Genomic DNA, 24,275 nt, shown 5'->3' with positions numbered 1-24,275 from the left:
ATTTTGGTCTCTCTCTCCTTCTCTTCTCTCTCTCTCTCTCTCTACTTTCACCCTTTCTCCCCCTCCCCCAACCCCACCCAAAGCCCTCACCTCTCTGTCTTCCCATGGTGACTCCCCTGGTCTCAATCCTTGGGGCCAGTGAACTTGCCAGAGAGCAGCTTCCCAATAAACCTGCACTTAATATACTCCAATCTGGCTTGAATTGGCTCATTTCACTGGTGGTGGAGAAATAATCTATCAGATACACAATTACTGACACCTGACTAACCACAGCTACTGAAAAGGAGCCCACCAGCCCCCAAGTCCTGCTGTAACTGCTGTGTACTCAACCACTGGTTTTGTTTGTTTGTTCATTTTTGTTTTTCCAAAACAGAGTCTCTCTGTGTAGCCCTGGCTGCCCTGGAACATACTTTAAACATCATGAGTAAATACTATTCTCTGATCTTTTTTCAAGATTTATGTATTATATTTTATGTGTATAAGTATTTGCCTGCATGTGTGTGTGTGTGTGTGTGTGTGTGTGTGTGTGTGTGTGTGTGTGTGATTGGTGCCCATGGATCTCCTGGAATACTTCCAGGTGGTTGTGAGTCAATATTTAAAACTGGGAATGGAATTTGGGTCCTTTGGAGAGCAGCAGTACCCATAACTGCTGAGCCATCTCTCCAGGCTCCTGTTCCCTGAAATCTTACCAGTTATGCTTATAGTTAGAAAAAAAAGCATTGTTAAATATTTTGTTACATTTGTTTATTTGCATGTATGTATGGCTGCATGTGCCACCGTATGTGTACAGATGTTAGAGAAGAACCTGCTGGAGTCATTCTCTCGTTTTACCAAGTGGATCCTAGGGACTGAACTAAGGTTTTCAGGCTTAGCTATTAGTCACCGTGCCATCTTGTTGGCCCCAATTAAGAATTATTGCAGGGCAGTGGTGTCTTTAATCCTAGCACTCTAGAGGCAGAGGCAGGCAGATCGCTATGAGCTGGAGGCCAGCCTGGTCGTGTTCCCTGACAACTGATACAACAGAGTCAGGTCTTAGTCCTTAGAGAGCTCTCCCTAATTGGTCCCCACTTTTCCTCCCAACTCTGGGGCCGGATGGCTCAGAGGTTAAGAGCACTGACTGCTCTTCCAGAGGTCCTGAGTTCAATTCCCAGCAACCACATGGTGGCTCACAAACATCTGTAATGGGATCTGATGCCCTCTTCTGGTGTGTCTGAAGATAGCTACAGTGTAGTCATATATATATATATATACATACATACATACACATACACACACACACACACACACACACACACACACACACACACACAAAATAAATAAATCTTAAAAAAAAAAGCTGAGAAGCTGGCACATGTGTGAAACATATGGAAGGCCAAGTCAAGAGGATCACATGTTTATAGCATGTACCTTTTTACTTGTTGAGTAATGTGCCACTGCGTGCCTACATTTTATTTACTCATCAGATGATACAGCTTATCAGATTATTTATTTATTTACTTCTTGCTTACTTATTTATTTTAGAGATAGGGTTTCTCTCTGTAGCCTTGCTGTTCTGGAACTCAACCTGCAGACCAGGCTGGCCTCAAACTCAGGGCTCTGACTGCCTCTGCTGGGATTAAAGACAGACTTCATCACACCTGGTTTTTATGTCTGTCTGTCTGACACTCTCTCTCTCTCTCTCTCTCTCTCTCTCTCTCTCTCTTGTTTGTCTGTCTTTTTTGTGTGTGTGATATTGAAAACTGAGTCCAGGCCCTGAGCATGTTTTGAAAGATACATCTTTCACCTTATGTCTCCTTAAATATGAATGGAAAACTAAGGTTTAAACATCTGGACAAATCCCTCACATGAAGGCCAAGGCCAAGTATTAATGAGAAGGAACTCTGAGGAAGAAGAGGTGATGCAGGGAATGGAAGGGAAGCAGAAACCCTTCCCACTCTGTGAAGAGGCTGCATCCTAAGCAGAGACAAAGGCTGGGTCAACAGCGTGTACTCAGGGCTGCAGGTAAAGCCAGCTCTGCGGCTTGGCTACCTGAGTTCCAACCAGACCTGTGTAAAAAGCCAGGTGCAGCAGCACGAATCTGTACGTCCAGACTCCTACCCCAAGACAGACAGAGATAGGACAGCATGAGACTATCTCAAGAAAAAGAAAGTTAAAGGATCAATTTGGGGAATCCAGTAATCCAAAAAGAAGTTCTTTAGACCAAAAAAAAAAAAAAAGGGAGAGTAGTAAATGTCATAGAAAATAATCTGAGGATTCTTTTCTGAACTGGAAGAGAAGAACATCCAGACAGAAAGGGGTCCATTCAGGAAGAGAAGAACATCCAGACAGAAAGGGGTCCACTAAATCCTGCTACTGTGCATAAAACATGGCCTCTATCCATGTTTCTCACTGAGGATTTCAAACAAGGAAGGAAAGAGAATTTCCAGAAAGAACAGTCACACACTCAAATGTTAGAAGCTAGAATACAAGGACCTTCAAAATTTTGCAAGAAAATGGCTTCTGCCCTAAACTGCTAATAGGCAAATCACTAGCTAAGAGAGGGAGGTCACTTGTCCTTTCAGACATGCAGGACAACAAGAGGACAAAGCCACGGGATTTAGCCATGGGATTCAGTAGAGAAGAGAAGTGGGGGGAGCCACAGACAGACAGACAGACAGACAGACAGACAGAAGAACTGCAGTGGGCAACAGGTCTGGAGAGCCAACATTCTTGAGCAGAACAGGGCAGCAAAGAGCTGCAGGAAAACAGCAGAGGGCCACAGAGGGACAGAAGGAAAGAACCATAGGAAACTGGGCAAGTATTTTTAGTCTTTCAACATATCTGAGAAAGCCAAGAGAGGGATTAAGTCAACAGTATACAGAAAACTAAGAAAACAGAAATACAAATCATACATCCTGGGAAAATAAAGTATTGTTCTTGATGAAAGTGGATTGTCTATTTATACTGGGGACACAGGGTAGGAACAAATTGTTTGGGACCCAGAAACTAGAAGATCCCTAAGTCACAACTTCTGTATAAGAATTCAAAACATAAGAAAGAATGATACACACACATAATCTGAAAGTACAATGGTAATTACCAACAAGAAATTTAAAAGGTCACCTCTGAGTAGAGGAGCAAAAGAAGGAATGGGGTGGCAAAGGCAGAGAACTGCTTACTGCTTCTTATGGTGAGATTTATAGCACTTTAAAAAATGTTCATGCATTTGTATTTCTGGAAAAAACACATCATAGGAACTCTAATGTCATTTAAGCAGCATGAACATTACTGTCTTGAGTGTCACTTGACAGTAAGTCTGCTTTAAGGCCTCTCTGCCTGGTGCTTGCATTGAAGACTAGAACCAACTCTCTGATCACAAGTACCTGGTCTTCAGTAAGATTCTCAGCATCCCAGTTGCTGCAACGAAGTAGAAGGGACTTGTCAAGTGGGAAGTTCAAAAGAGTCTCAGCAAGTGATTTCAGGCTAAGCCCATTACAGAGTACACTGTTTCTACAAGAAATAAATAAAACCATGTATCAAAACCGGGCAAATGGCATGCATAGGAAAAAATTTTAAATGACCAATAAACACAAATAAACATGAGATATCTATCAGAATGTAGTGTTTTGTTTTGTTTTTAAAAGAAGTACATCTGGTATCAATAGAGCATAAAATTAATTAGCCTCATACAAAATGTGTAAACTAGACATTTTTATGATCATTATGAAAAAGTTTAGTAACGAGTAACTATCAAAAACTCAAATACAAAAGTTCTCTTTCCAGGAGTTTACCCAAAGGACAAAGACTTCAGTGCTGCTCACTGCAGCACTACTACTAGCAAGGAGGACCGTCACAGACTAAATGTCCTTCCATGATGCGCATGCCTAACTTTCTTATGTATGAAAAAAATAACAAGGCTGTTTTCATTGGTGAGGTAAGAGTATAAAAACAAGCAATTGTTTCTGTTGTTCAAAACTTCCTGATTGAAACTGCTGCAGGATTCTGGAGAGATGGCTGAGGACCCAGACTTGGTTCCCAGCACTCACGGGGCAGTTCATAGCCACCTGCAATTCCAGTCCAGGAAGTCTGATACCGTCTCTGGCCTTCTCAGGCTCTACACGCATGCGGAGTACTTACACAGGTACAGGGAAACACTCACACACATAAAATAAACATAAAAAAATCCTTTTAAAATTTTTGTGTGGTAACAAAAAGGCTTGATCTCAGATTAGAGACTAACCAAGAGATTTATATGAAATTCAGAAAACATGAGTGGGCCAGGGAGATGGCACTGGGCAAAGGGCACCTCCCACCAACCCTGATATCCTGAGTTTAATCCCCAATCCCCATAACTGCATTAGGGTGTTAATGGACAAGTCGCTGTTCTCAGACACACCAGAAGAGGGCATTGGATCCCATTACAGATGGTTGTGAGCCACCATGTGGTTGCTGGGAACTGAACTCAGGACCTCTGGAAGAGAAAGCAGTATGTGTTCTTAACTACTGGGCCATCTCTCTTCATGCCCCTGGGCCACACACTCTCTTACACACAGAGAAACTAAATTTTAAGGAAACAGAATCAAATTCACATACATGCAGAAAACGTTAAGAGTGAGTGTGGTGGTACATGCTTGTATTTCCCGGACCAAGATTACACTCAGCTACATGGAGTCCGAGACCAGCAGGGATATGTAAGACCTTAGTGATTAATTCACTTAAAATATTTAAATCTTTGGACATGTATGTATGTATATTCATTTGAATGCAGATGAAAGTATAAAGACCTGGGCTAGAGAGATGGCTTAGAAATCTAAGTGAGAGAACACTGGCCTAGCATGCACGAGGCTCTGGATTCAATCCTTGGTACCCAGATAATAACAAGAAAAATCAGTACATAGAGCAGACAACATATGACAATGGTCCAGGGTGAGCATCTGGAAGTCACAGAACAGCAGGCTGGCAGGCAGGGGCTCCTATCAGTGTTGCAGCAGTTTCCTCAGGGACTGCAGGAGCCAAGACCACAGCGAGGAGAACAGGAAACCTTGCCTTGCCACTGTTGACAAGCAGTCAACCGTCACACCTTGTCACCCAAGTCCAAAAAACACAAAAAAACCCAGGCACACTTGAATAAAACATATAGGTCTTGATTAAATCCATGGAAGTTAAAGATATGGGGGGAGATTACAAACTTTATTTAGTTTGTATTAAAAACCACAAAAGTAGAGCCTGGAGTGTAGCTCAGTGGTGAAGCACATACTTAGACAGTATGTACAAAGGGGCTGGGGAACATCAATAATGGTTAATAATTTCTTAATTATAAAAAGTTCATTTAAAATGAAGGGTCTTGGGCTGGAAATACAGTTTAATGATATAGTACTTTCCTAATTAATTCAAGTACTGAAGCTCAATTCTCAGTCTGGAAAACATTAAAAAAAAAGAAAATCCGAATAAAAGTAAAGGTCTGGCACAAGTTTTGTTGTTGTTCTGGAGGATGATCCAACGGTAGAGTACTTGATAGGTAAGCGTAAGGAGCTCCACCTCCCAGAGGCCAGGTGAGGCAGAACACACCTCAACCTCAGTGCTGAGAGGCAGAGACAAAAGCGTGAGGGCCAGCCAGACTCGTCACATCTGAGAGCTCAAAAACAAAGTGGAGGGCTGGGAGGGTGGTGCATGCCTTCAATCCCAGCACCCAGGGGCAAGGACAGGCATGCAGGTCTTGAATTCAAGGCCAGCTTGGTCTACACAGTGAGTTCCAGGCCAGCTATGGCTATATGCTAAGGCCCTGCCTACATAACCACAAAATGAAAGGAAAAACAACTGGAGACACCTCACAGTGACCTCTGGCCTTCACACATGGATGTGTGTGTGCACCTGAACACACGCACAATTTCATTTTTATCTCTAACCACAACTTGTGTACTTACCATTTCATGATAATATTCATCTTTGGCCTAGTTCTTTTGGGGGGTATTTTTGAGACAGGGGTCCATGATCTATCCCAGGCTAGCCTCAAATTTGTGGCCCTCCTGCCTCAGCATCTTGAGTGCCAATTTTATAAGAGTTAACCCTAACACACCCAGCCCATCTTTAGCCAAATCAACACTCAGTTATTCTCCATTTTCTCAGAGACTCAATGCACTTTCAATTTACATACATTCATTTATCTCCAAATGCATAGAAAGATACCAGAAAATCAATCAAATGATTATGCTAAAATTATAGTGATATGATTACAAGTTGGTTAACATTAAAATTTATATAGTGCCATATATAACACACAGTATTTCTCAGTTCTTCATATTGTTTAACCATTTAATCCTTATACCAACCCTATAAGGTAAGAGTATTATCTCTATTGATAATTAACAGTGAGATTTAGTCCCTCACACACAGGTCACACAAGTCACACAGCTATAACTGACAGCACTGACAATGCAGACTGCTGGGTGCTCCTGACTCAGCTTCTTATCCACTATACACAGAAGAATGCAGAGGGGCCTACTGAATGGAGCTTTTGGCCCATGTGGTGTGGCGTATGCCTTTAATCCCAGCACTCCAGAGGCTGAGGAAGATAGATCTGTGAATTAGTAGCCAGCCTGGTCTACAACCTGGTGAGCTCCAGTGTTGTTACCCAGAGAAACCCTGTCTCAAAAACAAATCAACCAACAAGGAAAAAAGAAGTAATGGAGCTTTCTTCTTTAATTCAAACTTTGAAGAGTTTTAATTTTTACAATAATATTTTCATATAATACTAGGAAAAAATATTCTTCACTAAAAAAGTGAAAAAGGTAGCAAACCAAAATAAAAATTCACTTATGTTCAAAAATTCAGACAGGTGCATGTTTAGCCTTCTCTGAGATTATGACACTCTCCCACCTTATAGCCACTGTCATTTAAGACAGACAAGCGGCTGCTTCAGTTCTTGTCAGTATAAATGAGGGCTGTGGTTTCTGGAGAGATGACCCAACAGTTAACAGCACTTGATGCTCTTGCAGAGACTACACTGAGTTCCCAACTCCCACACAGTCACTCACACCACTCTGAAATGCCAGTTCCAGGGAATCCATGTCCTCTTCTGGCCTCCAGAAACACACATGCAGGCAAAACACACAAACACATAAAAGGAAATAAGTAAATAACAGATAAATGAGAGCTGTGTGTGTGCCTGAGGAATTCCATGTTATCCTCAGAAAGATGAGGTGAATGGGTCCCCAGAAGGAAAAGCTAAGATGGGAGCCTCTTTCTCCAAGTCAAGATCAAGGCTGACCATTATTTGGGCCTAACTCAGGGTTTGCAAACTCAAATGCTGACTAGAAGTTAGGTTTACCAAGGAGTAGTGAAGACTTTGGAAGTTAAATTGAGTACGCACAGGTCTGGAGAGATGACTCAGCAGTTAAGAGCACTGACTGCTCTTCCAGAGGACCTAGGTTCAATTCCCAGCACCTACTGGCAGTTCACAACTATATGTAACTCCAAAGATCTGACACACTCGCGCAGACATACATACTGGCAAAACACCAATATACATAAAATAAAAATAATTAAATTATCTTTTTAAAAATTGAGTATGCAGGGTTGGGGATTTAGCTCAGTGGTAGAGCGCTTGCCTAACAAGCTCAAGGCCCTGAGTTCGGTCCCCAGCTCCGAAAAAAAGAAAGAAAAAAAAATTTATGCACATCAAAAAGGAAAAGACCAAACCTGGCCTACTGTTGCCACCTACAACTCTGGATTCTGAGGTCAGGTCATGTAATTTCTGAAAAGTCACACAAAAGTAGATTCTTTTATCTAGTCTTCTGGATTTAAAACAGATTTTCTATGGGAAAAAAATAAACAAAGCTCCCAGTTCTTAGCTAGTGGGTCACTGGTTTATAACCTCCTTTACAGGAGATTATAGAGTTTCATCAAAAAAAGAAATTTTAGCCACTAAACTTTCTCAGACATTGGTATGTCTCCTCACACATTCGATATGCATTTCCAAAGCCTTTAGGTTTCTAATGAATTCTAAATGCTCATTATTGATTGCTAGTTAACTACAGGTCACGAACAATGCTTGCCCCCACAGGAATCCTGGCATGCATACAAAGCGTACCCCTGCTTCATGGCTAGGTAGCGGAGGTCCAGACATCCCCTAACAATGAGGCCATAATCCTGTAGAAGTTTGTTGGCATCTTCTGAGCATCCCACTCCTACTTTCAAGATAGTGCCATCTGCCAATATGTCCAAAAGTGTTCTGGGTAGTGTTTTGCCTCCATATATCAGCCTGGGCAAGCGAACCAATGCACAGAAGCCACTTGGGGAAGCCATCTGTAGGAGTGACAAAGGACTGGCTTTGCCTTCCAAATTCACCTGTAAAAGAACAAGACAGAGCATAACACAGCAGCATGACAAAAGGAAACTCTGGCTAAAACAAAAAAACCAGCAGCAACAATAACAATAAAGCAATATAAGAGATACATCCTTAGCTTACCAAAGGAGCAGCAGAATGGATTTGAAGTTAAATGCAGTGAGAGCCTGTTCTAAGAGATATGGGGCCTTATAAAGCGGCAGTCTGAATAAGCTTCACAGGGCCAACTCCAGGTCCTGAAATTATAGGCAGTCTACACATAGTGACCGGCTGAGTCAGGAGCCCTGGGACACACACTTTCAGTCAGAGGAAACATGCTGGGTTTAAAAGGCTAAGGAAAAAGGCTAAGAGCAGAGTGCCAACTGGCACCATAACCGGATGCATGCTCTATGGCATATGCTAGTACTTGCTCTCATATGCCTTATCCATAAGCACTGCCTCAAGAGGCAAGTTTCAAAAGGAAGTAGAGGCTGGGCATGGCCTGTGCTTTTAATCCCGGCAGGGATATGGGGTAACCTATGAGTTTAAGGCCAGCCTGATCTACATATTGAGCCAAAGCTATATAAGTGGGGCCCTGTTTCAAAAGCAAACAAATATCAGTGAAGAGCACAGCTCAGCCAGTATAACAGATCCTGGTCGGACAAAGTCACAAATGGAGTTCATCAAAAAAGGTAGGACCTTTACATCTTCAGAGAAGAAAATCACCATGCATATTATCTATATACTTATATCAATCTTTAATCTTTTGGGGCCATAGATAAGTTTGAGAAATGCAGAAAGAATGTTATCCCAGAAAAATATACATACAAAATTTGTTTCTCTTTTAAGGGATTCCTTTTAAGGGTTTAAGGATTCTGAAAGCAATCTGCAGAACAGATGAAACCCAATACATTCCTTCTCATTTTTCAGGAAAAGAAAATTTCAGTCTATCAGTGAAACACTACCAAATATGAAGGGATAACAGCATTATAACTTAAACTACCTAGTGTCTATAACAGTAGTTCTAAAAGGAGAGCGATTTCACCCCCGAAGGGAAACATCAATCTGGAGAAATCTCTGGTCATCACAGTGGAAGGAGGAGGAGAGAGAATGCAGGAATCTGGCAGGTAGAATGCAGATGCTGTTGGGCATCCAACAGCACACACCCTTCAAGCTACTCACAGCACAGAGTCATCTGCCAACAGCGTCAGAAGTAGGGGAGGTTGAGGAAGTCTGCCTGATCTAACCTGTATTTGAGGCTCACACAATACCTACAGAATTATGGATGGCATGGTTCTTAAGGTCTAGAGGACTTAGAACCTTTCAGGAGGAGGAGACATACAGACCAAGCTCTCACACACAGAAAATGACATGATAAATACCTTCAGTGTCCTAAGTTCTTAGAGAAGAAATATATTATACTTGAGAAAATCAAGGTTACCAAGAGAAAATAGTCAACACCACAAAGAATTGCTACTAAAAACAAAATGTAAGAGACTTTGCCCTTAAATTCTACCTTTCTATTCAGCACAGCACAGCACAGTTAAATTTGGTGATTTAATTCACCAAAGACTTAGAATTTCTTTTTAGACACTCGTTTACCTAGTGAGCCATTTGTGTATATCCTCAGGAGAAAGCTGGTGCCATGTGTGGTAACACACCTTTGATTCCCAACACTTGGGAGGTGTAGGCAGACCGATGTCTTGAGTGTGAGGACAACCTGATCTATATAGCAAGTGCCAAGCCAACTGGAACTATGTAATAAAAAACTGTGTGTGTGTGTGTGTGTCTGTCTTTCTCACCACAAAAGAAAATAAATAGCATGAAATATCTTAAAAGAACATTTCAAAATGATAAAGAAAGAAGTTCTCCTATCCAGACAGCTTTCTGAATCCCAAGCTGAATCTATACTCAACTTAGCACATCTTCAGAGTTATGAAAAAAATCAAGTTCCCTACAAAGGATCAATAAAACAGAGAGGCAATTACCTTCAACAGCAACAACGGAGACCAGGAAACAGTGAGATACAGTCTTGACAATGACAAAGCTAAAATGCTACACTCAGAGAAAATGGTTTTACAAGACTCTGAAAAAAGACATTTTTAGAACAATGAGTATTTTATTATCAATAAGCATCAGAAATAATTTCTAAAAAATTTGGCATAAGGGTTAGGCCAACTCCATGCATGTAGAAATAAATGGTCGTATGCCTTCTCCTGCAAGGTTCTAAGTCCTTAAGGCCAGGGCCACCAGGCCTTCCCTATCTGCAAAGTTGTCCTCTGACCTGCACATGAACTGGCATGAATATATACGCACACACATACACACACTCACTCACATGTACATATGTGTATATATGAACACACAAACCACAAAAACACAAACTTAAGAAAAACAAACTTCAAAAACAGAAAAAAAAAGAAGAGATAGGGATATAGCTCAGCTGTAGATCACTTGACTAGCATGTGTGAACCCCCAGGTCTGACCCACAGTGTGGCATACAAGGACATGGTGGCACGCACATATCCATAAATCATCTTTTTTTAAAAAAAGTATTAACAAAGCAGTGGGGTAGTAAACACCTCTGAACCTAGTACTTAGGAGGTAAAGGTTACTCTCATCTACATATCAAGTTCAAGGCCAGCCTAGAATCTGCCTTCAAAAACAAACTAAAAACAAAAACTAAAATAGGTAGGTAGTATGGTGGTAGGTTTTGTTTGTTTGTTTGTTTGTTTGTTTGTTAGTTTTTTAAGACTGAGTCTTACTTTATATTTATAGCCCAGGTCAGCCTCAATTCACAATGTAGCCCAGCACAGCCTTGAACTTGCTCTGATCCTCGGGCCTTGGCATCCCAGGGTGCTGAGATCACAGGTGTGCACCACCACACCTAGCTAGTAGCTGGTATTTGGTGAACACTTGCTGTAAGTTAAAACTGTTCTTTAAGGCTTTATAGTGATTACTACTTGAATACTTAGATTCTGTCACTAGAAGTAGGTCCCTTACATTCCTATTACAAATAAGTAAGAAGGCTTGGAAAAACTAATGAATTAGCTTGCCCAGTTCAGTAAAAGTGAAACTCATAAAGGCCCACTGACTCCAGATAACAACGTTAAGGTCACCCCTATCTGGAGGACATCAGCATCACCTGCTAAGGTATACTTACAAACAAGTTGAGAACAACGGAATTCTCTGAGCTCAGTCTAATCTCAAACAACCCTGGCCCAAATCAGGAAAACTAATGAGATTCTTTTTCAGCTTTTAACTCATGCCTTTTAACTCACCCATTCACAGTCAATTCCAAGTACTGGAAAATCTTCCAACTCTCTTTTAAGAAAGGGCTGGATTTGATTCCACTCTGCCTCCTGAGAAACTGTCACCACCTCTGCCTGGAGTATCCTCTCCTCCCATGAAGCTCTGGGTGTTCTCAGGGCACCAAAGGGTAACTGGTCATCTTCTGGAGGGGGCCACTCCCTCGCACCGGGCACTTGCTGCTTCTGCTGCTCCTGCTGTGGCGGCTGCTGTTGCTGCTGTGGCTGCGGCTGCTGCTGCTGCTGTGGTTGTGGCTGCAGCTGTGGCTGCATCACTCTGCTTGTCTTACTCCATTTACGCTGGATGCCTTTCCACAGGACAAATCCCCCCATGGCCACACCCAAAAGGGTGGTCACTGTCAAAGCCAGTAAATTCTGTCTAGACATCTTTAGCCTTTCACTGTTTAGGAATGCATTTCACTGACCCACAATCTGCAAAACAAATGTCAAAAATATATTTATAAATAGAATACAAATTTAGACACAGACACCTTTCCCCCTAAAAGTCCAAATCTCTGTGCCCACAAACTTAAAAACAAACAAACTGATTTTGACACAAAACAGTTAAGATTTAAATTTTCCCATTTTTATACTTTTGCTTTTTATTTTATTTTTATTTTTTTTAATTTTTTAAATTTTTTTTAAATTTTTTTTTGGAGCCGGGGACCGAACCCAGGGCCTTGCGCTTGCTAGGCAAGCACTCTACCATTGAGCTAAATCCCCAACCCTTATTTTATTTTTTGAGACAGGGTCTCATGCAGTCCAGGCTGACTTTGAACTTATTATATAATGAGGGATGACCCTGAAATCCAGCTCCTCCTGTCTCTACCTTGAAGTACTGAAATGACCAGTGTGTAGCACCACATCTACCACACCTTTATACTTTGTTATTCCAGTTCTAGTCTCATTCTTGCTTCCACAAATTCACCTACACTGTCAACTGCCTAGGATTCTCTTAATGATCCAAAGTAGAATCAGAGTGAAGGCCAGCAAGACCGCCCGGCAGGTGAAAGCACTTGTTGACAAGACGAACCTGAGTTCAATCCCTGGACCTATGTGGTGAAGGGAGAATTCCAAAAGTTGTGCTGGTGTGCGTGTCCCCCCGTCTCTGTCTCTCTCATTGTAGGTGCGCGCACACAGACACACAGACACAGACACACACACACACACACACACACACACACACACACACACACACACACACAGGGACTTGATTTTAAAAATTTTATGGACTGGGTTATAGGTCAGTGGTTGATGGCTTGCCCAGCATATTCAAAGTCTTAGGTACAACCTAAAATAAAAAGGTAGTGACACGCATCTGTAATCCCAGCATTTGGGAGGCAGAAAAGGGAAGAGTAGGAATTGTCTCCAAAGAGTGGGAGAGCACAAGGCTGGAGACAGCTCAGTGGTAAGAGTGTTTGTTAGTCTTGTAGAAGACCAGAGTTTAATTCCCAGCACCCAAGTTTGTACTTAAGACTGATACAGAGTCCAAGTTCCTGTGAGTCTCATTAAAAGGAAATCCAGAGGCATGCAGCTTAACTAAGACCCATTCAGAATTGGGGAATCTGTTAGAAGCAAGTAGTCAATCACTGAAGTGATACACACAGCCCATGTGTTTCTAATACAGAGAACAAAGAGAAGAATATCTAGGGAAGACCAGAGCCTAGAATTAGAACAAACAACAAACAAAACTCTAAAGTCAGTAAGAAGACTTTGTAGAAGCTAGGCACACACCTGTTATCTCAGCATTTATAAGTCTGAGAAAGGACAGCAAGTTTGAAGCCTGGGTTACCTACCAAATTCTAGACTAGCCAGGTCCACAGACACGGACCTATCTCAGGAAAAAAAAAAAAAAAAAGAAAAAAGAAAAAGAACGAAAAGAAAAAAGAAGTTGGTAAAGGAGCCGAGGTCTCCCAAATTATCTTTCCATACCCCAGATGACCCAAGGACTCCCACATGATCCCATCTTCCACAGGTCACACCATCTCCCAAGAGTGCCACACTGGGGAACACTCCTTTACCACATAGGCCTTTGGGAGACACCACATTCAAATTACAGTAACTATTTTCTAAAAATGTTCAAACTAAAACACAAATTCGACATAAACCTCATTTTTTAAAACCTTTTTAAAAAACAAGTAATAAATTGGCAGTTGGGTGGTGGTGGTACACACCTTTAGTTCCAGTACTTGGAGGCAGAGGCAGATGGATCTCTGTAAGTTCTAGGTCAGTCTGGTCTACAGAGTAAGTTCCAGGACAGCCAAGGCTACACAGAGAAATCAGATCTGAAAAAAAAAAAAAAAAAAGAAAGAAAAGGAAAGAAATTAGCTACCCAGACATCCCTAACAGACCCTGAAGAATTGGAGAAAATATTTGCAAGACATGTATCTGTTAAGGTCATGCGTTTAGAATTTAAACTCTTACAACTCAATAATTAGAAGACAAACCAATTAAAAAACCTCATTTGACACTATGAATAGAGATCTGAAAGACAGCTGAGCAATGGACAAATAGCACATGAAAAATTCTTCAACATCATTAGCTATTAGGAAAAATGCAACTCAAAACCACAATGACATAATGCTTCAAAACCACTACCATAGCTCTCAAAAAGGCAGAGAAAAAGAACTGGCAGTATTGTGGAGAAATGAGAAACTCACACACTGTCAATGGGAATGCCAAACGGCCCAGATGCTTTGGGAAAGAGCCTGGCAGGTCTCAACAGTTAAGCATACAGACTCCACAGGGCTCGCAGTTCCACTACAGCCACACATGGAAGGGAATGAAAACACATCCACAGAAAGTGCACAGCGGTGCTGTCTGTAACAGCTCCAAGGTGGAAATAACCACAAAGCCTAGTAACTGGTAAGACACATAAAACAGCTTAGCTACAGGTTGTGCGTTAAGCTGTCTAAAAAGGTACGTTGAAGTTCTAGACCCCAGAACCTGTGCCTATGCCCTTATTAGGAAATAGGGTCTTCCATGTGTCAAATAGGCCTTAATCCAGTGTGACTGGTATCCTACAGCAAAAGAAAGACAAGAGTCAAAAATGACAGACACATGGGGAGGACGCCAGGAGAAGATGGAGACAAAGACTTAAGCCATGCAAACAAAGGAAAACCACAGGTCTTCATCACTAGAAGCTAGAAGGTAAGGGACGACTCTCCCATCACCAACTCCCCACCAAGAGGACAGTATAGCCCTCCTAGTACCTTAATCCTTAATTATGCAGCACCTCTAATTTCCTGAGCTGTGGAGAATGGATTTCCATTATTTTAATCCATCCAGTCTGTGGTATGTTAACACAGCCTTAGGGATGGAGAGATGCTCGGGATAAGAGCACTTGTTGCTCCTTCAGAGGACCTGAGTTTGATTCCCATCACCCCTATCAGGTGGTTCACAACTGCTTGGACCTCCAGCTCCAGAAGGTACAGGAATCCAATACCCTCTTCTCTGATTTTTGGGAGTGCACACATGAAACACACAAACACGACTTAAACGTTTTTAAAGAAAGAAATACACTATAAAGTCATTATCAAGACTCGGCCATACAGTCCTGATACATGTTCTACTAGGCTCAAACCTTGGAAACATGTTAAAGAAAACAAGCCAGTCACAAGGACAAGACAAAGAGATGAGGAGTTGCCTACAAATGGGGCATACAGAACTTGGGGACTGGGGAATGACTTCTAAATAGATCAGGTTTGGGGGGCGTAATAAAAGTGTTCTAAAACTAAAATGTGGTGAGGGTGGCATAATTCTATGACTATATAAATATCAATTTGTATACAATGGGTAACAAATTGCATGACGTACGAATTATGCTGTAATAAAGCTATTAAAATACTATTTTGACAAATCGGTTCTAAAATTAATTCTGAAAAAGAGACTAAAAATAGCCCACTTAAAAAATCTGGCCATGGAGATGGAGAGGTGACTCAGCAGCAACAGTGCTTCCTGCTCTTCCAGAGCCTGAGCTGTTTCCAGACCTGTGTCAGGCAGCACACACTCACATGCACACACACTCACATACACACACACACACACTCACACACACACTCACATACACACACTCATACACACACATACACACTCACACACACATACACACACTCACACACACACACTCACATACACACACTCATACACACATACACACTCACACACACACATACACACACACTCACATACACACACTCACATACACACACTCACACACACACTCACACGCACACACACACTCACACACACATACATACACACACTCATGCACACACACACACTCATGCACACACACACACTCATGCACACACACACACACACGCACACACGCACACACACTCACACATGCAAACATTTTGAAAAGTAAAAGAACATGTGAGCAAATGAAGTAGGCCTTTCAATAATATAAGATAATCATAGAATTTACCTTACCAGATATCAAAAAGTATTAACATCAAGTTTGACAGGGATGTTGTAGTATTAGTTCAGCAAATAGAAAACAGGCCAGAGAATAACAGAGTCCAGAAAGAGATTTTGTGTGTCTATAAAAAATTAATTAATAAATGATAAATATGAAGTTTCAGATTAGTGGTTCAAAAATAGTCCAAATACTTACAGAAACACTGTTTAGAAAGCAGTAACATACACTACACACCAATTCTAGAGAAAGTAAAGAAACCTGATGCTGTAGTCTGCAATCCCAGCACTCAGGCAAGGTAGGAGAACCGAGAGTTCAAGGCTTGCCTGGCATACACAATGAGACACTATCTTTATATTAAAAAAAAAAAAAAGTCAGACATGCTGATTCACACCTTTAATATAAGCACTTGGGAGAGGCAGAGGCAGAGGCAGAGGCAGAGGCAGAGGCAGGTGGATCTCTTGAGTTCAAGGCCTCCCTGGTCTACAGGGAGAGCTCCAGGATAGCCAGGACTAAACAAAGAAATCTGTCTCAAAACAAAAACAAAAAAATTTCAAAAGAATTTCTCTCAGCACATCATAGCCCTTGCACTCACAGGATGAGAACAGAAATAGATAAAATGACGCAAATTTATTATCAATATATGAAACTGTCTAGTAGTAAAAACATTCAACTTTAAAACATCCTTAAAAATAAACAGGGCACAGCTCAGCAGTTAAGAGAACTCACTGCTCTTCCAGAGGATCTGAGTTCAAATCCCAGCAATCACATGGTGGCTCACAACCATCTGTAGCCTCTTCTGGTGTGTCTGAAGACAGCCACAGTGTACTTATATAAATAAAGTAAATAAATAAATTTAAAATAACTTAAATAAAATAATATAAATAAACTACAGGGGAAAGAGCTTTCTTTGTCTTAAAGAGTACACGGAATGCTTCATCCTCAGCACCGCAGACATTTAGGGCTGGCAGAACCGTGCAGGGGAAGGCCATCCAGGGCACTGTAGAATGCTCAACAGCACAATCCCTGGCACCTCCTCACTGAGGCCAAGGGCAGCGCCACTTGAGTTAACCTAAATTCTTTGGATGTTGCCCAGTGGTCTCTGGGGGGAAACATTTCCCAGCTGAGATCTACTAGGGTAGAGCCCAACAGCCACACCGAAAATACAGCAAAGACCAATAAAGGAAAATAAAATGTAAAACTTTGTTTCTATGACTATTCAACTGGTTAAAGGATAAACCTTAACTTTAAAAATCAGTGAGTTGAGGGTAAATATTTAAAACACACATATCTGGGGGCTAGAGAGTTGGCTCGGTAGTTAAGACTCCTTGTTGCTCTTCCAGAGGACCTGAGTGCAGTTTCTAACCCCATGCCTAGTGGCTCATAGTCACCTGTAACTCCAGCTCTAGGGGTTCCATCCCCTCTCTGTCCTCTCCAAGAATCTGCACTTATATACAGACACATACAATTAAAAACAAAATAAATTTAAAAATAAAGCCAGATATAGTAGTGTAAACCTTTAATTCCACTACTCTGGAGGCAGAGGCAGACATATTTCTGTGAATTCAACACTACATAGCAGGTTCCAGACCAACCAGAGCTACATAGTGAGAACTGTCTCAAAAATAAGTTAAGGCCCTAGAGAGATGGCTCAGCAGCTAAGAGCTTGCACCGCTCCTGCAGAAAGAAGACCTAAGTTTGGTTCCCGGCATGCATGACTGGCAACTCACAGTCTCCTGTAAATCCAGCTCGAGAGCATCCTATGTCTCTGGGTTCCTTGTATACCTGCACTCGTGCAAATACCCACACATGAACACACAAATACATGGTTAAAAATAAAACAAATCCTCTCAAAATATAAGAACTTAAAGTAAACCAAGATGTACGCGGCTACAACCTGTAATCACAGCCCTGTCAGTAAAGCCAGGAGGATGGTGAGTTTAAGGCCAGCCTCAGCTGAGATCGTGTGAAAAATAAATATTGAAAATATATATATATAAGATTCAAATTCAGATTCTATAAAACACCACTACAAGTCAATAATTAAAGATCAGTCTAATGCAAAGTAGTATTTCTCAATAAAAAAACACAAATGGCCAACTATGAAAAGATGTTCAATCCCACTAGTGATTGAGACTATAAAGCAAAACGGAATTAAGAAATCATTTTTCATCCTTCAGACTGACAAAGAACAGTGACACCAGCATGGGTGTGATGCATGCCTTTGACCCCAGCACTTAGGAGGCAGAAGCAGGTGGATCTCTGTGAGTTCAAGGCCTACCTGGTCTATAGCATGAGTTCCAGGACAGACAGGGCTATACAGAGAAACCCTGTCTTGAAAAAAACAAAAACACATGAACAACAACAAAAACAAAAAAACAAAAGCCTAGGAGAAGCAGGTATTCTGACACAGGATTTGAAGGCAGTTCCATATCCACAGCCTCCTATCCAGCAATTTTACCTACAGAGACCCAGCTCCAAAAATGTCCACATGGGCACACAGAGACAAGTAGAAGGATGCTTTGGGCACCTGGTAAGCAAGGGTAGAAAACAAGAAACCTACTGAATTTCACATGTTATAGAATGTCAGCATGATGTGGAGTTGAAAGAACAAGGAGAAAGAGTAGGCTTGACTCTGCAGATGGGCAAAATCATTTTAGTACCCATTTTTAAAAATAAATCAAGTTACAGAGTATGTACAATATGTCATATTTATAAAAGTACACATTTGTAAGTCTAATAGGATTTTTTTCACTTTTTTATTAGTTCTTAGAGAAGTTTATATAATGTGCTTTAATGCTACTCACCCCCCCCCCAACTTCATCTCTTCCCAGATCCAACCCCCCCTTCATATAAACTCTTACAAACAGATAAATGGAGGCTGGGCATGGTGACATATTTCTATATTTCCAGCGCTCAGGAAGCAGAGGCAGAGATCTCTGAAGTTGAAGGCCAGCCTGGTCTACACAGTGAGTGCCAAGGCAGCAGGAGAGACACAGAGGAGATCCTGTCTCAAAAACCACCAAGAAAAACAACAATATGTACACAGCATCTGAGGAGGCCGGATGAGGACTGGAGTTACAGATGACCACATGGGTGCTAGGAATTCAGTGTGGATCCTCCAGAAAAGCAGAGCTCTCTCACTAGCCTGCCACCTGAGGATCCCACTATGCAGCACCAGCTGCCCTGGAACTGAGAGACCCACATGCTTCTGCCTCCCCATTGCTGGGATTGAAGGTATGCGCTGCCAATTCCAGCAATAAATGTGTGGTTTTGAATTTAAAAAAAAATTAGAAGCATTTTTTCCCAGAACTTGGGAGGTAGAAGCAGGTAGATCTCTGAGTTCGAGGTTCCAGGACAGCTAAAGCTGTTACACAAAACACCCTATTCAAAAAAATAAACAAACAACAACAACAACAAAAGAATTTAAAACAGGACTGGAAAAAAAAATCACTCAGCACTTAAGAAACTTGCTGCCTGGGTTGGAGAGATGGTTCAGTGGTTAAGAGAACTGGCAGCTCTTCCAAAAGAATCCTGGTTCGATTTCCAGCACCTATAACTCCAATTCCAAGGGATCCAATACACCCTCTTCTGGCTTTTTATATATATGTATGTATGTGTGTGTATGTGTGTGTGTGTGTGTGTGTGTGTGTGTGTGTGTGTGTCTTGCTGTCTTTCAAAGGATCCAAGTTCAATTTCTATCATTTACACTGGGCACCTTACAACAGCATGTAACTCCAGCTCCTGGAGATCATGTGGTCTCTTCTGTCCTCTGAGCTTGGGTGCTTGGACATGTATGTTTTCTCTCTCTCTCTCTCTCTCTCTCTCTCTCTCTCTCTCTCTCTCTGTCTCTCTCTCTGTCTCTCTCTCTGTCTCTCTTTCTCGTGCATGCCCACACACCAAGGTATATATGCAAAAGAATAAAAAACAACAACAACAACAAAACAGAAACAAACACACACCAGCTAGGCATGGTGGTTCAGGCCTTTTCCCAGGAGGCAGAGACATTGTAAGTTCCATGCCATCCAGGACTATATAGTGAGACCTTGTCTCAAAAACAAAAGAAAGCAAAATAAAACAAAACAAAAAACCCATGAGCTGGAGAGATGTCTCAGAGGTTAAAAGCACTGACTGCTCTTCCAGAAGTCCTGAGTTCAATTCCCAACAACCACATGGTGGTTCACAACCATCTGTAATGGGATTGGATGCCATCTTCTGGTGTGTCTGAAGATAGCTACTGTGTACTTATATATAATAAGTAAATCTTAAAAAAAACAACAAAAAACTTTTTTTAAAAGTAAAGATACAGATGGTAAGAGAGTATTCAAAGAGGTTGTTTTGTTTACATATTTTACATAATTTTTTAAGACCCTGTATATGGACTACAATTAAAATAAGTATTTTTAAAGTATGTTTTGAAAACAACTTAAACTTGACCAAATTTAATAATTTCTCTATATTAAACTTTTTTACTATATCTTTTAATTTAGATAATTATCAAAATGTTTTAGTAGCTATCTCTTTTATCATTACAATACAAATGAATATGCAGTAGATACGTATGAAAATATAATAAAATCCATTATTGTATATAATTCATTCCGTTAGCACTTGCATATGGCATGTATTCACTTATACACAGATATTATTTGTCAATGATCACCGAGCTACAATCCATAGAACCACTAAGATTAGGTATAGAGTTGAGAAGTTAAGGGGGACAGGTAGAGCTTTCTAGGAAAAGAAAACAGAATAGTTATAATGGATGAGGTGGGGACTGGGACAGGAGAATCAAGTGGGAAGAGGGAGGGAATATGGAAGATACATCTAAAATTAAGGGCCATTTGAGGGATAGTATGGAAACCTAATACAGTAGAGGCTTCCTAAAATAAAGATGATTAAATATAATGGGGGACCCAAATAATGGGGGAGACAGAGTCCTAGCCAGATTCTTGTCATCTGAAGCTTCCAGTACTAGGACTGGGTTACACACCTAATTGAATGTTGGCCAAAGACGTCTCACCCTCCCCCCTACCCCAACAACTAAGTCTGTGGCCAAGACTATGGGTTGTTCTCCACAAACCAACAACCAAACCCCACTGCTGAACCCACTGAACCTGGAGAAACAAGCTAGCACCTATATAGAGCCCTCACTCCCACGGTCTGGTGTCTTTGGTACGAAGGAAGGTACTCTGCATGCTACCAAAAGAGAAACACCAAGCCAGCCACAACTCCTCATCTACATCAATGTCCTGCCTCCAGAATATGCCAGGGCACCGGCCAAACTCTGAGGTGACTTAAAGCCTCCTCTATGAGATGGAACCTATTCCCAACATTGCTTGTGGTGACCAAGAGCCAGAAACTAGGTAACCCACGGACCTGGGTAAAAACATGTACTACTGTTTGTAAAGGAGGAGGCAATAAAATGGCTCTTAATGGACATACTGCTATATTCATACATCAGGGCCTTGTTCAGCCAGCACCAGAGCTCTCTCCTGTAGCAGAATATCAACAGAGACCCACAGCCAGACCTTGGAACACTCAGGTGTAAATGTGGTGTCTCCATCAAATCCTTCCCCTCGGGGGCTTAGGGACACTCTCCCCACCCCCCTAGAGGAGGTGGACACAGTGTAAGAGTCAGAGGGATGAGGGACACTGAAAAACAAGGCCTTCTAAATGAACTGAACAAAACTCCTATGAACTCAAGAGACTGAGGCTTCAAGCACAGGGCCTGCGCAGGTGTTCAACAGGTCCTCTGCTATGTTGCATCTTCCATTTAGTGTTTTAGGGGATTCCTTAGTATTCAAACAAGTAGGTCTCTGACTCTTATGCCTTCCCTTGTTGTCTTTGTCCTCTGTCTTGTCCAATTTTGATTTGATGATTTTGTTTTATCTTTTATTTTATTTTGCTCTATTTTATTATAATCCCTTAGAAGCCTGTTTGCTTTCTAATGAGACAGAAAGGGAGTAAATTCGGATGGGAAGGGAGGTGGGGAAGAATTGAAAGGAGTAGAGGAAGTGGATACCACAGTCAGAATATATTATGTGAGGAGAAAAAGACGTATTTTCAATAAATCAATAGCACCAGCTGCTTTTCCAGAGGACGCAAATTCAGCTCCTGGCACTCCCATCAGACAGCTCATAACTCTGGCTCCAGATAACGCACACACATAAACAAAAACAAATCTTGACGGGTGTGGCGGTACACGTTTTTAATCCCAGCTCTTAGCAGAGGCTAACAGATCTCTTGAGTTCCAGGCAAGAAAGGGATACATAGTGAGAGGCCCTCCCACTACTCCCGTCTAAAAAAAAAGTTACTAAAAACAAAACAGTTTTTGTGTTTCCAAGGAAGGGTTACATAAGAGAATTCGCGTCCAATCGTGTATCAAAAGCTTATAAAAACTTGAGTTGTTTGAATTTTGATGAACAGATGTCCATTTTTAATAAATAAGATTTAAAGTTCTAGTTTGATTTGCCTTGTGGCTGTGAAAAGCCAAAGCCAGAGACGGTTCCCAGCAAATCGCTGGGCAGCAAGCGGTGTGTCCCCGCAGGCACCCGGGTGGGGCGGGTCCCCGAAACCCGGAGGAACCGAGGCGGGGGCTGCTTTTTAACTGACTAGGTCAGGAAGCCTTGAAGGGCTGGTGGGTGGAAGCTCCTGACGAGAAGACCGGCGCCTGGAAAGGGGCGGCCCGGGAAGGCTTGGGGACCAATGGCGGGGCGAGTTCTCCTCGAACCCGAGGGCTCAACCGCCCACACCGAGTGAGGGGCCAGGAGGCCGCGCCTCAGGGCGGGAAGAGGGGCAGTGCCAACAACGCCTGGGCACCACAGCAGCCCAACAGTCGCCCACGCGCAAAGTGGTACCTTCAGCATCACGACCCTCTCGAGCCACGCTGGAAACCCCTCTGCCCGGCAAACAATCCCGGAGAAGACTTTGCTAACCCAAGCTTCACTTACCTGCGGCCTCCAGCCTCCACCGAACACCTGCGGCACCCCACGCTGACAAGCTGGAACCCCCGCGGCGGCCAGGACGCACCCACCCGGATGCATAAAAGCCGTAGCCACTTCCGGCCCAGTGGCTGGCCAGGAGGATATAACCCCCGTGGTGTGTGCCTGTGGGCCGCGCCATTTTGTACGGAAGCCGCTAGGACAGCCGTTACCTCCCCAGGTTCTCGGTTAAAAGATGGGTTGAAATTATGAAGACTTAATGACTTCGGAAAAGTGCTGTTTTCTGAGATGGCGCTTGGTCTTCTGGTTTTGGCTTTGAAGGAAGAAGCCTACTGAACTTTCACTCACAAATGCAACATAAGACATATCATTTTCTCTTTTAACCCGGATAGCGTTTCTCTATTACATTAATTTTCTTATATTCGAGCGAGAAAATAAAGAAACTGTTTATAGAATGCGCTCTTCATTATATATTATGGCCATTAATAACTTACCCTCCCCCCCTTCCCCTTTCTTTCCTCTGTCTCCCTCCTCCTTCTTCCCCCTCCCTCCCTATCCCCCACACTCCCGGTTGCCTCCATTATATGTCTGTGCACTAACTGCATGCCTAAAGATGCCAGAAGAGGGCGTTGAGCCCCTGGAACCGAAATTATAAAAGGTTGCAAGTTATGTGGAGATTGGTAATTGAACTTGGGTTCTCTGGAAGAGCAAGTCAGTGCTCTTAACTGCGAAGTCATTTCTCTTGGCCCCTATATCCTCATTTATAACAAACCACAGGATTGTCTGTATATGAAACCATTCATATCGGATTGATTTTTTTAAAGGGGGTTAAAGCAGGCTGTTGTGTAGCACGATCTGGCCCCAAACTCTCAATATATACCTTATATATAATATAAGGGTGACCTTGGATTCCTGATCTTCCAGCTTCCATCTCCCAAGTGCTAGGATTATAGGCAGGCTTGGGCCACCACACCCAGTTTATGCAGTGGTGGAGATAGACCTCAGGCTACAATGATAAATTTGAGGCAAGTCTGGGTTACATGAGACCCTATCTCAAGAAGAAGGAGGAAGAGGAGTTTTTTCTATAAATTTCTGTCCAGTCAAGAAGCTTAGAAGCAGGGGCTGGAGAGATGGCTCAGTGGTGAAGAGCACCGACTGCTCTTCCTGAGGTCCTGAGTTCAAATCCCAGCAACCACATGGTGGCTCACAACCATCTGTAATGGGATCTGATGCCTTCTTCTGGTGTGTCTGAAGATAGCTACAGTGTACTCATATATAATAAATAATAAATAAATAAAATA

The 24,275-nt window shown here is 42.1% G+C and overlaps 1 protein-coding gene across 3 annotated transcripts in view; it reads right to left on the bottom strand.

Annotated features, from left to right (window-relative positions):
• The window catches only part of Exd2 (exonuclease 3'-5' domain containing 2), a 33,850-nt gene extending 10,424 nt beyond the window's left edge, over positions 1–23,426 (bottom strand). Inside the window, exons 1-5 of one of the 3 annotated variants that reach the window (XM_039112511.2) lie at positions 22,984–23,426; positions 16,045–16,154; positions 11,584–12,042; positions 8,069–8,325; positions 3,363–3,489 (exon numbers count right to left, since the gene is read on the bottom strand). In XM_039112511.2, coding sequence (XP_038968439.1) covers positions 3,363–3,489; positions 8,069–8,325; positions 11,584–11,997 — 798 coding nt within the window. In that variant the 5' untranslated portion in view covers positions 11,998–12,042; positions 16,045–16,154; positions 22,984–23,426. The remainder of the gene's footprint in view (positions 1–3,362; positions 3,490–8,068; positions 8,326–11,583; positions 12,043–16,044; positions 16,155–22,983) is intronic. The other 2 variants (XM_006240286.4, NM_001108715.1) reach the window with 2 other exon arrangements.
• Between the last annotated feature and the right edge of the window lie 849 nt (positions 23,427–24,275).

The sequence above is a fragment of the Rattus norvegicus genome, chromosome 6 (genome assembly GCF_036323735.1).
Source record: "Rattus norvegicus strain BN/NHsdMcwi chromosome 6, GRCr8, whole genome shotgun sequence".
Classification (NCBI taxonomy): Eukaryota; Metazoa; Chordata; class Mammalia; order Rodentia; family Muridae; genus Rattus; species Rattus norvegicus.
Note: the sequence above shows the minus strand (reverse complement) of the source record. Positions and strands in the feature narration are given on the sequence as shown.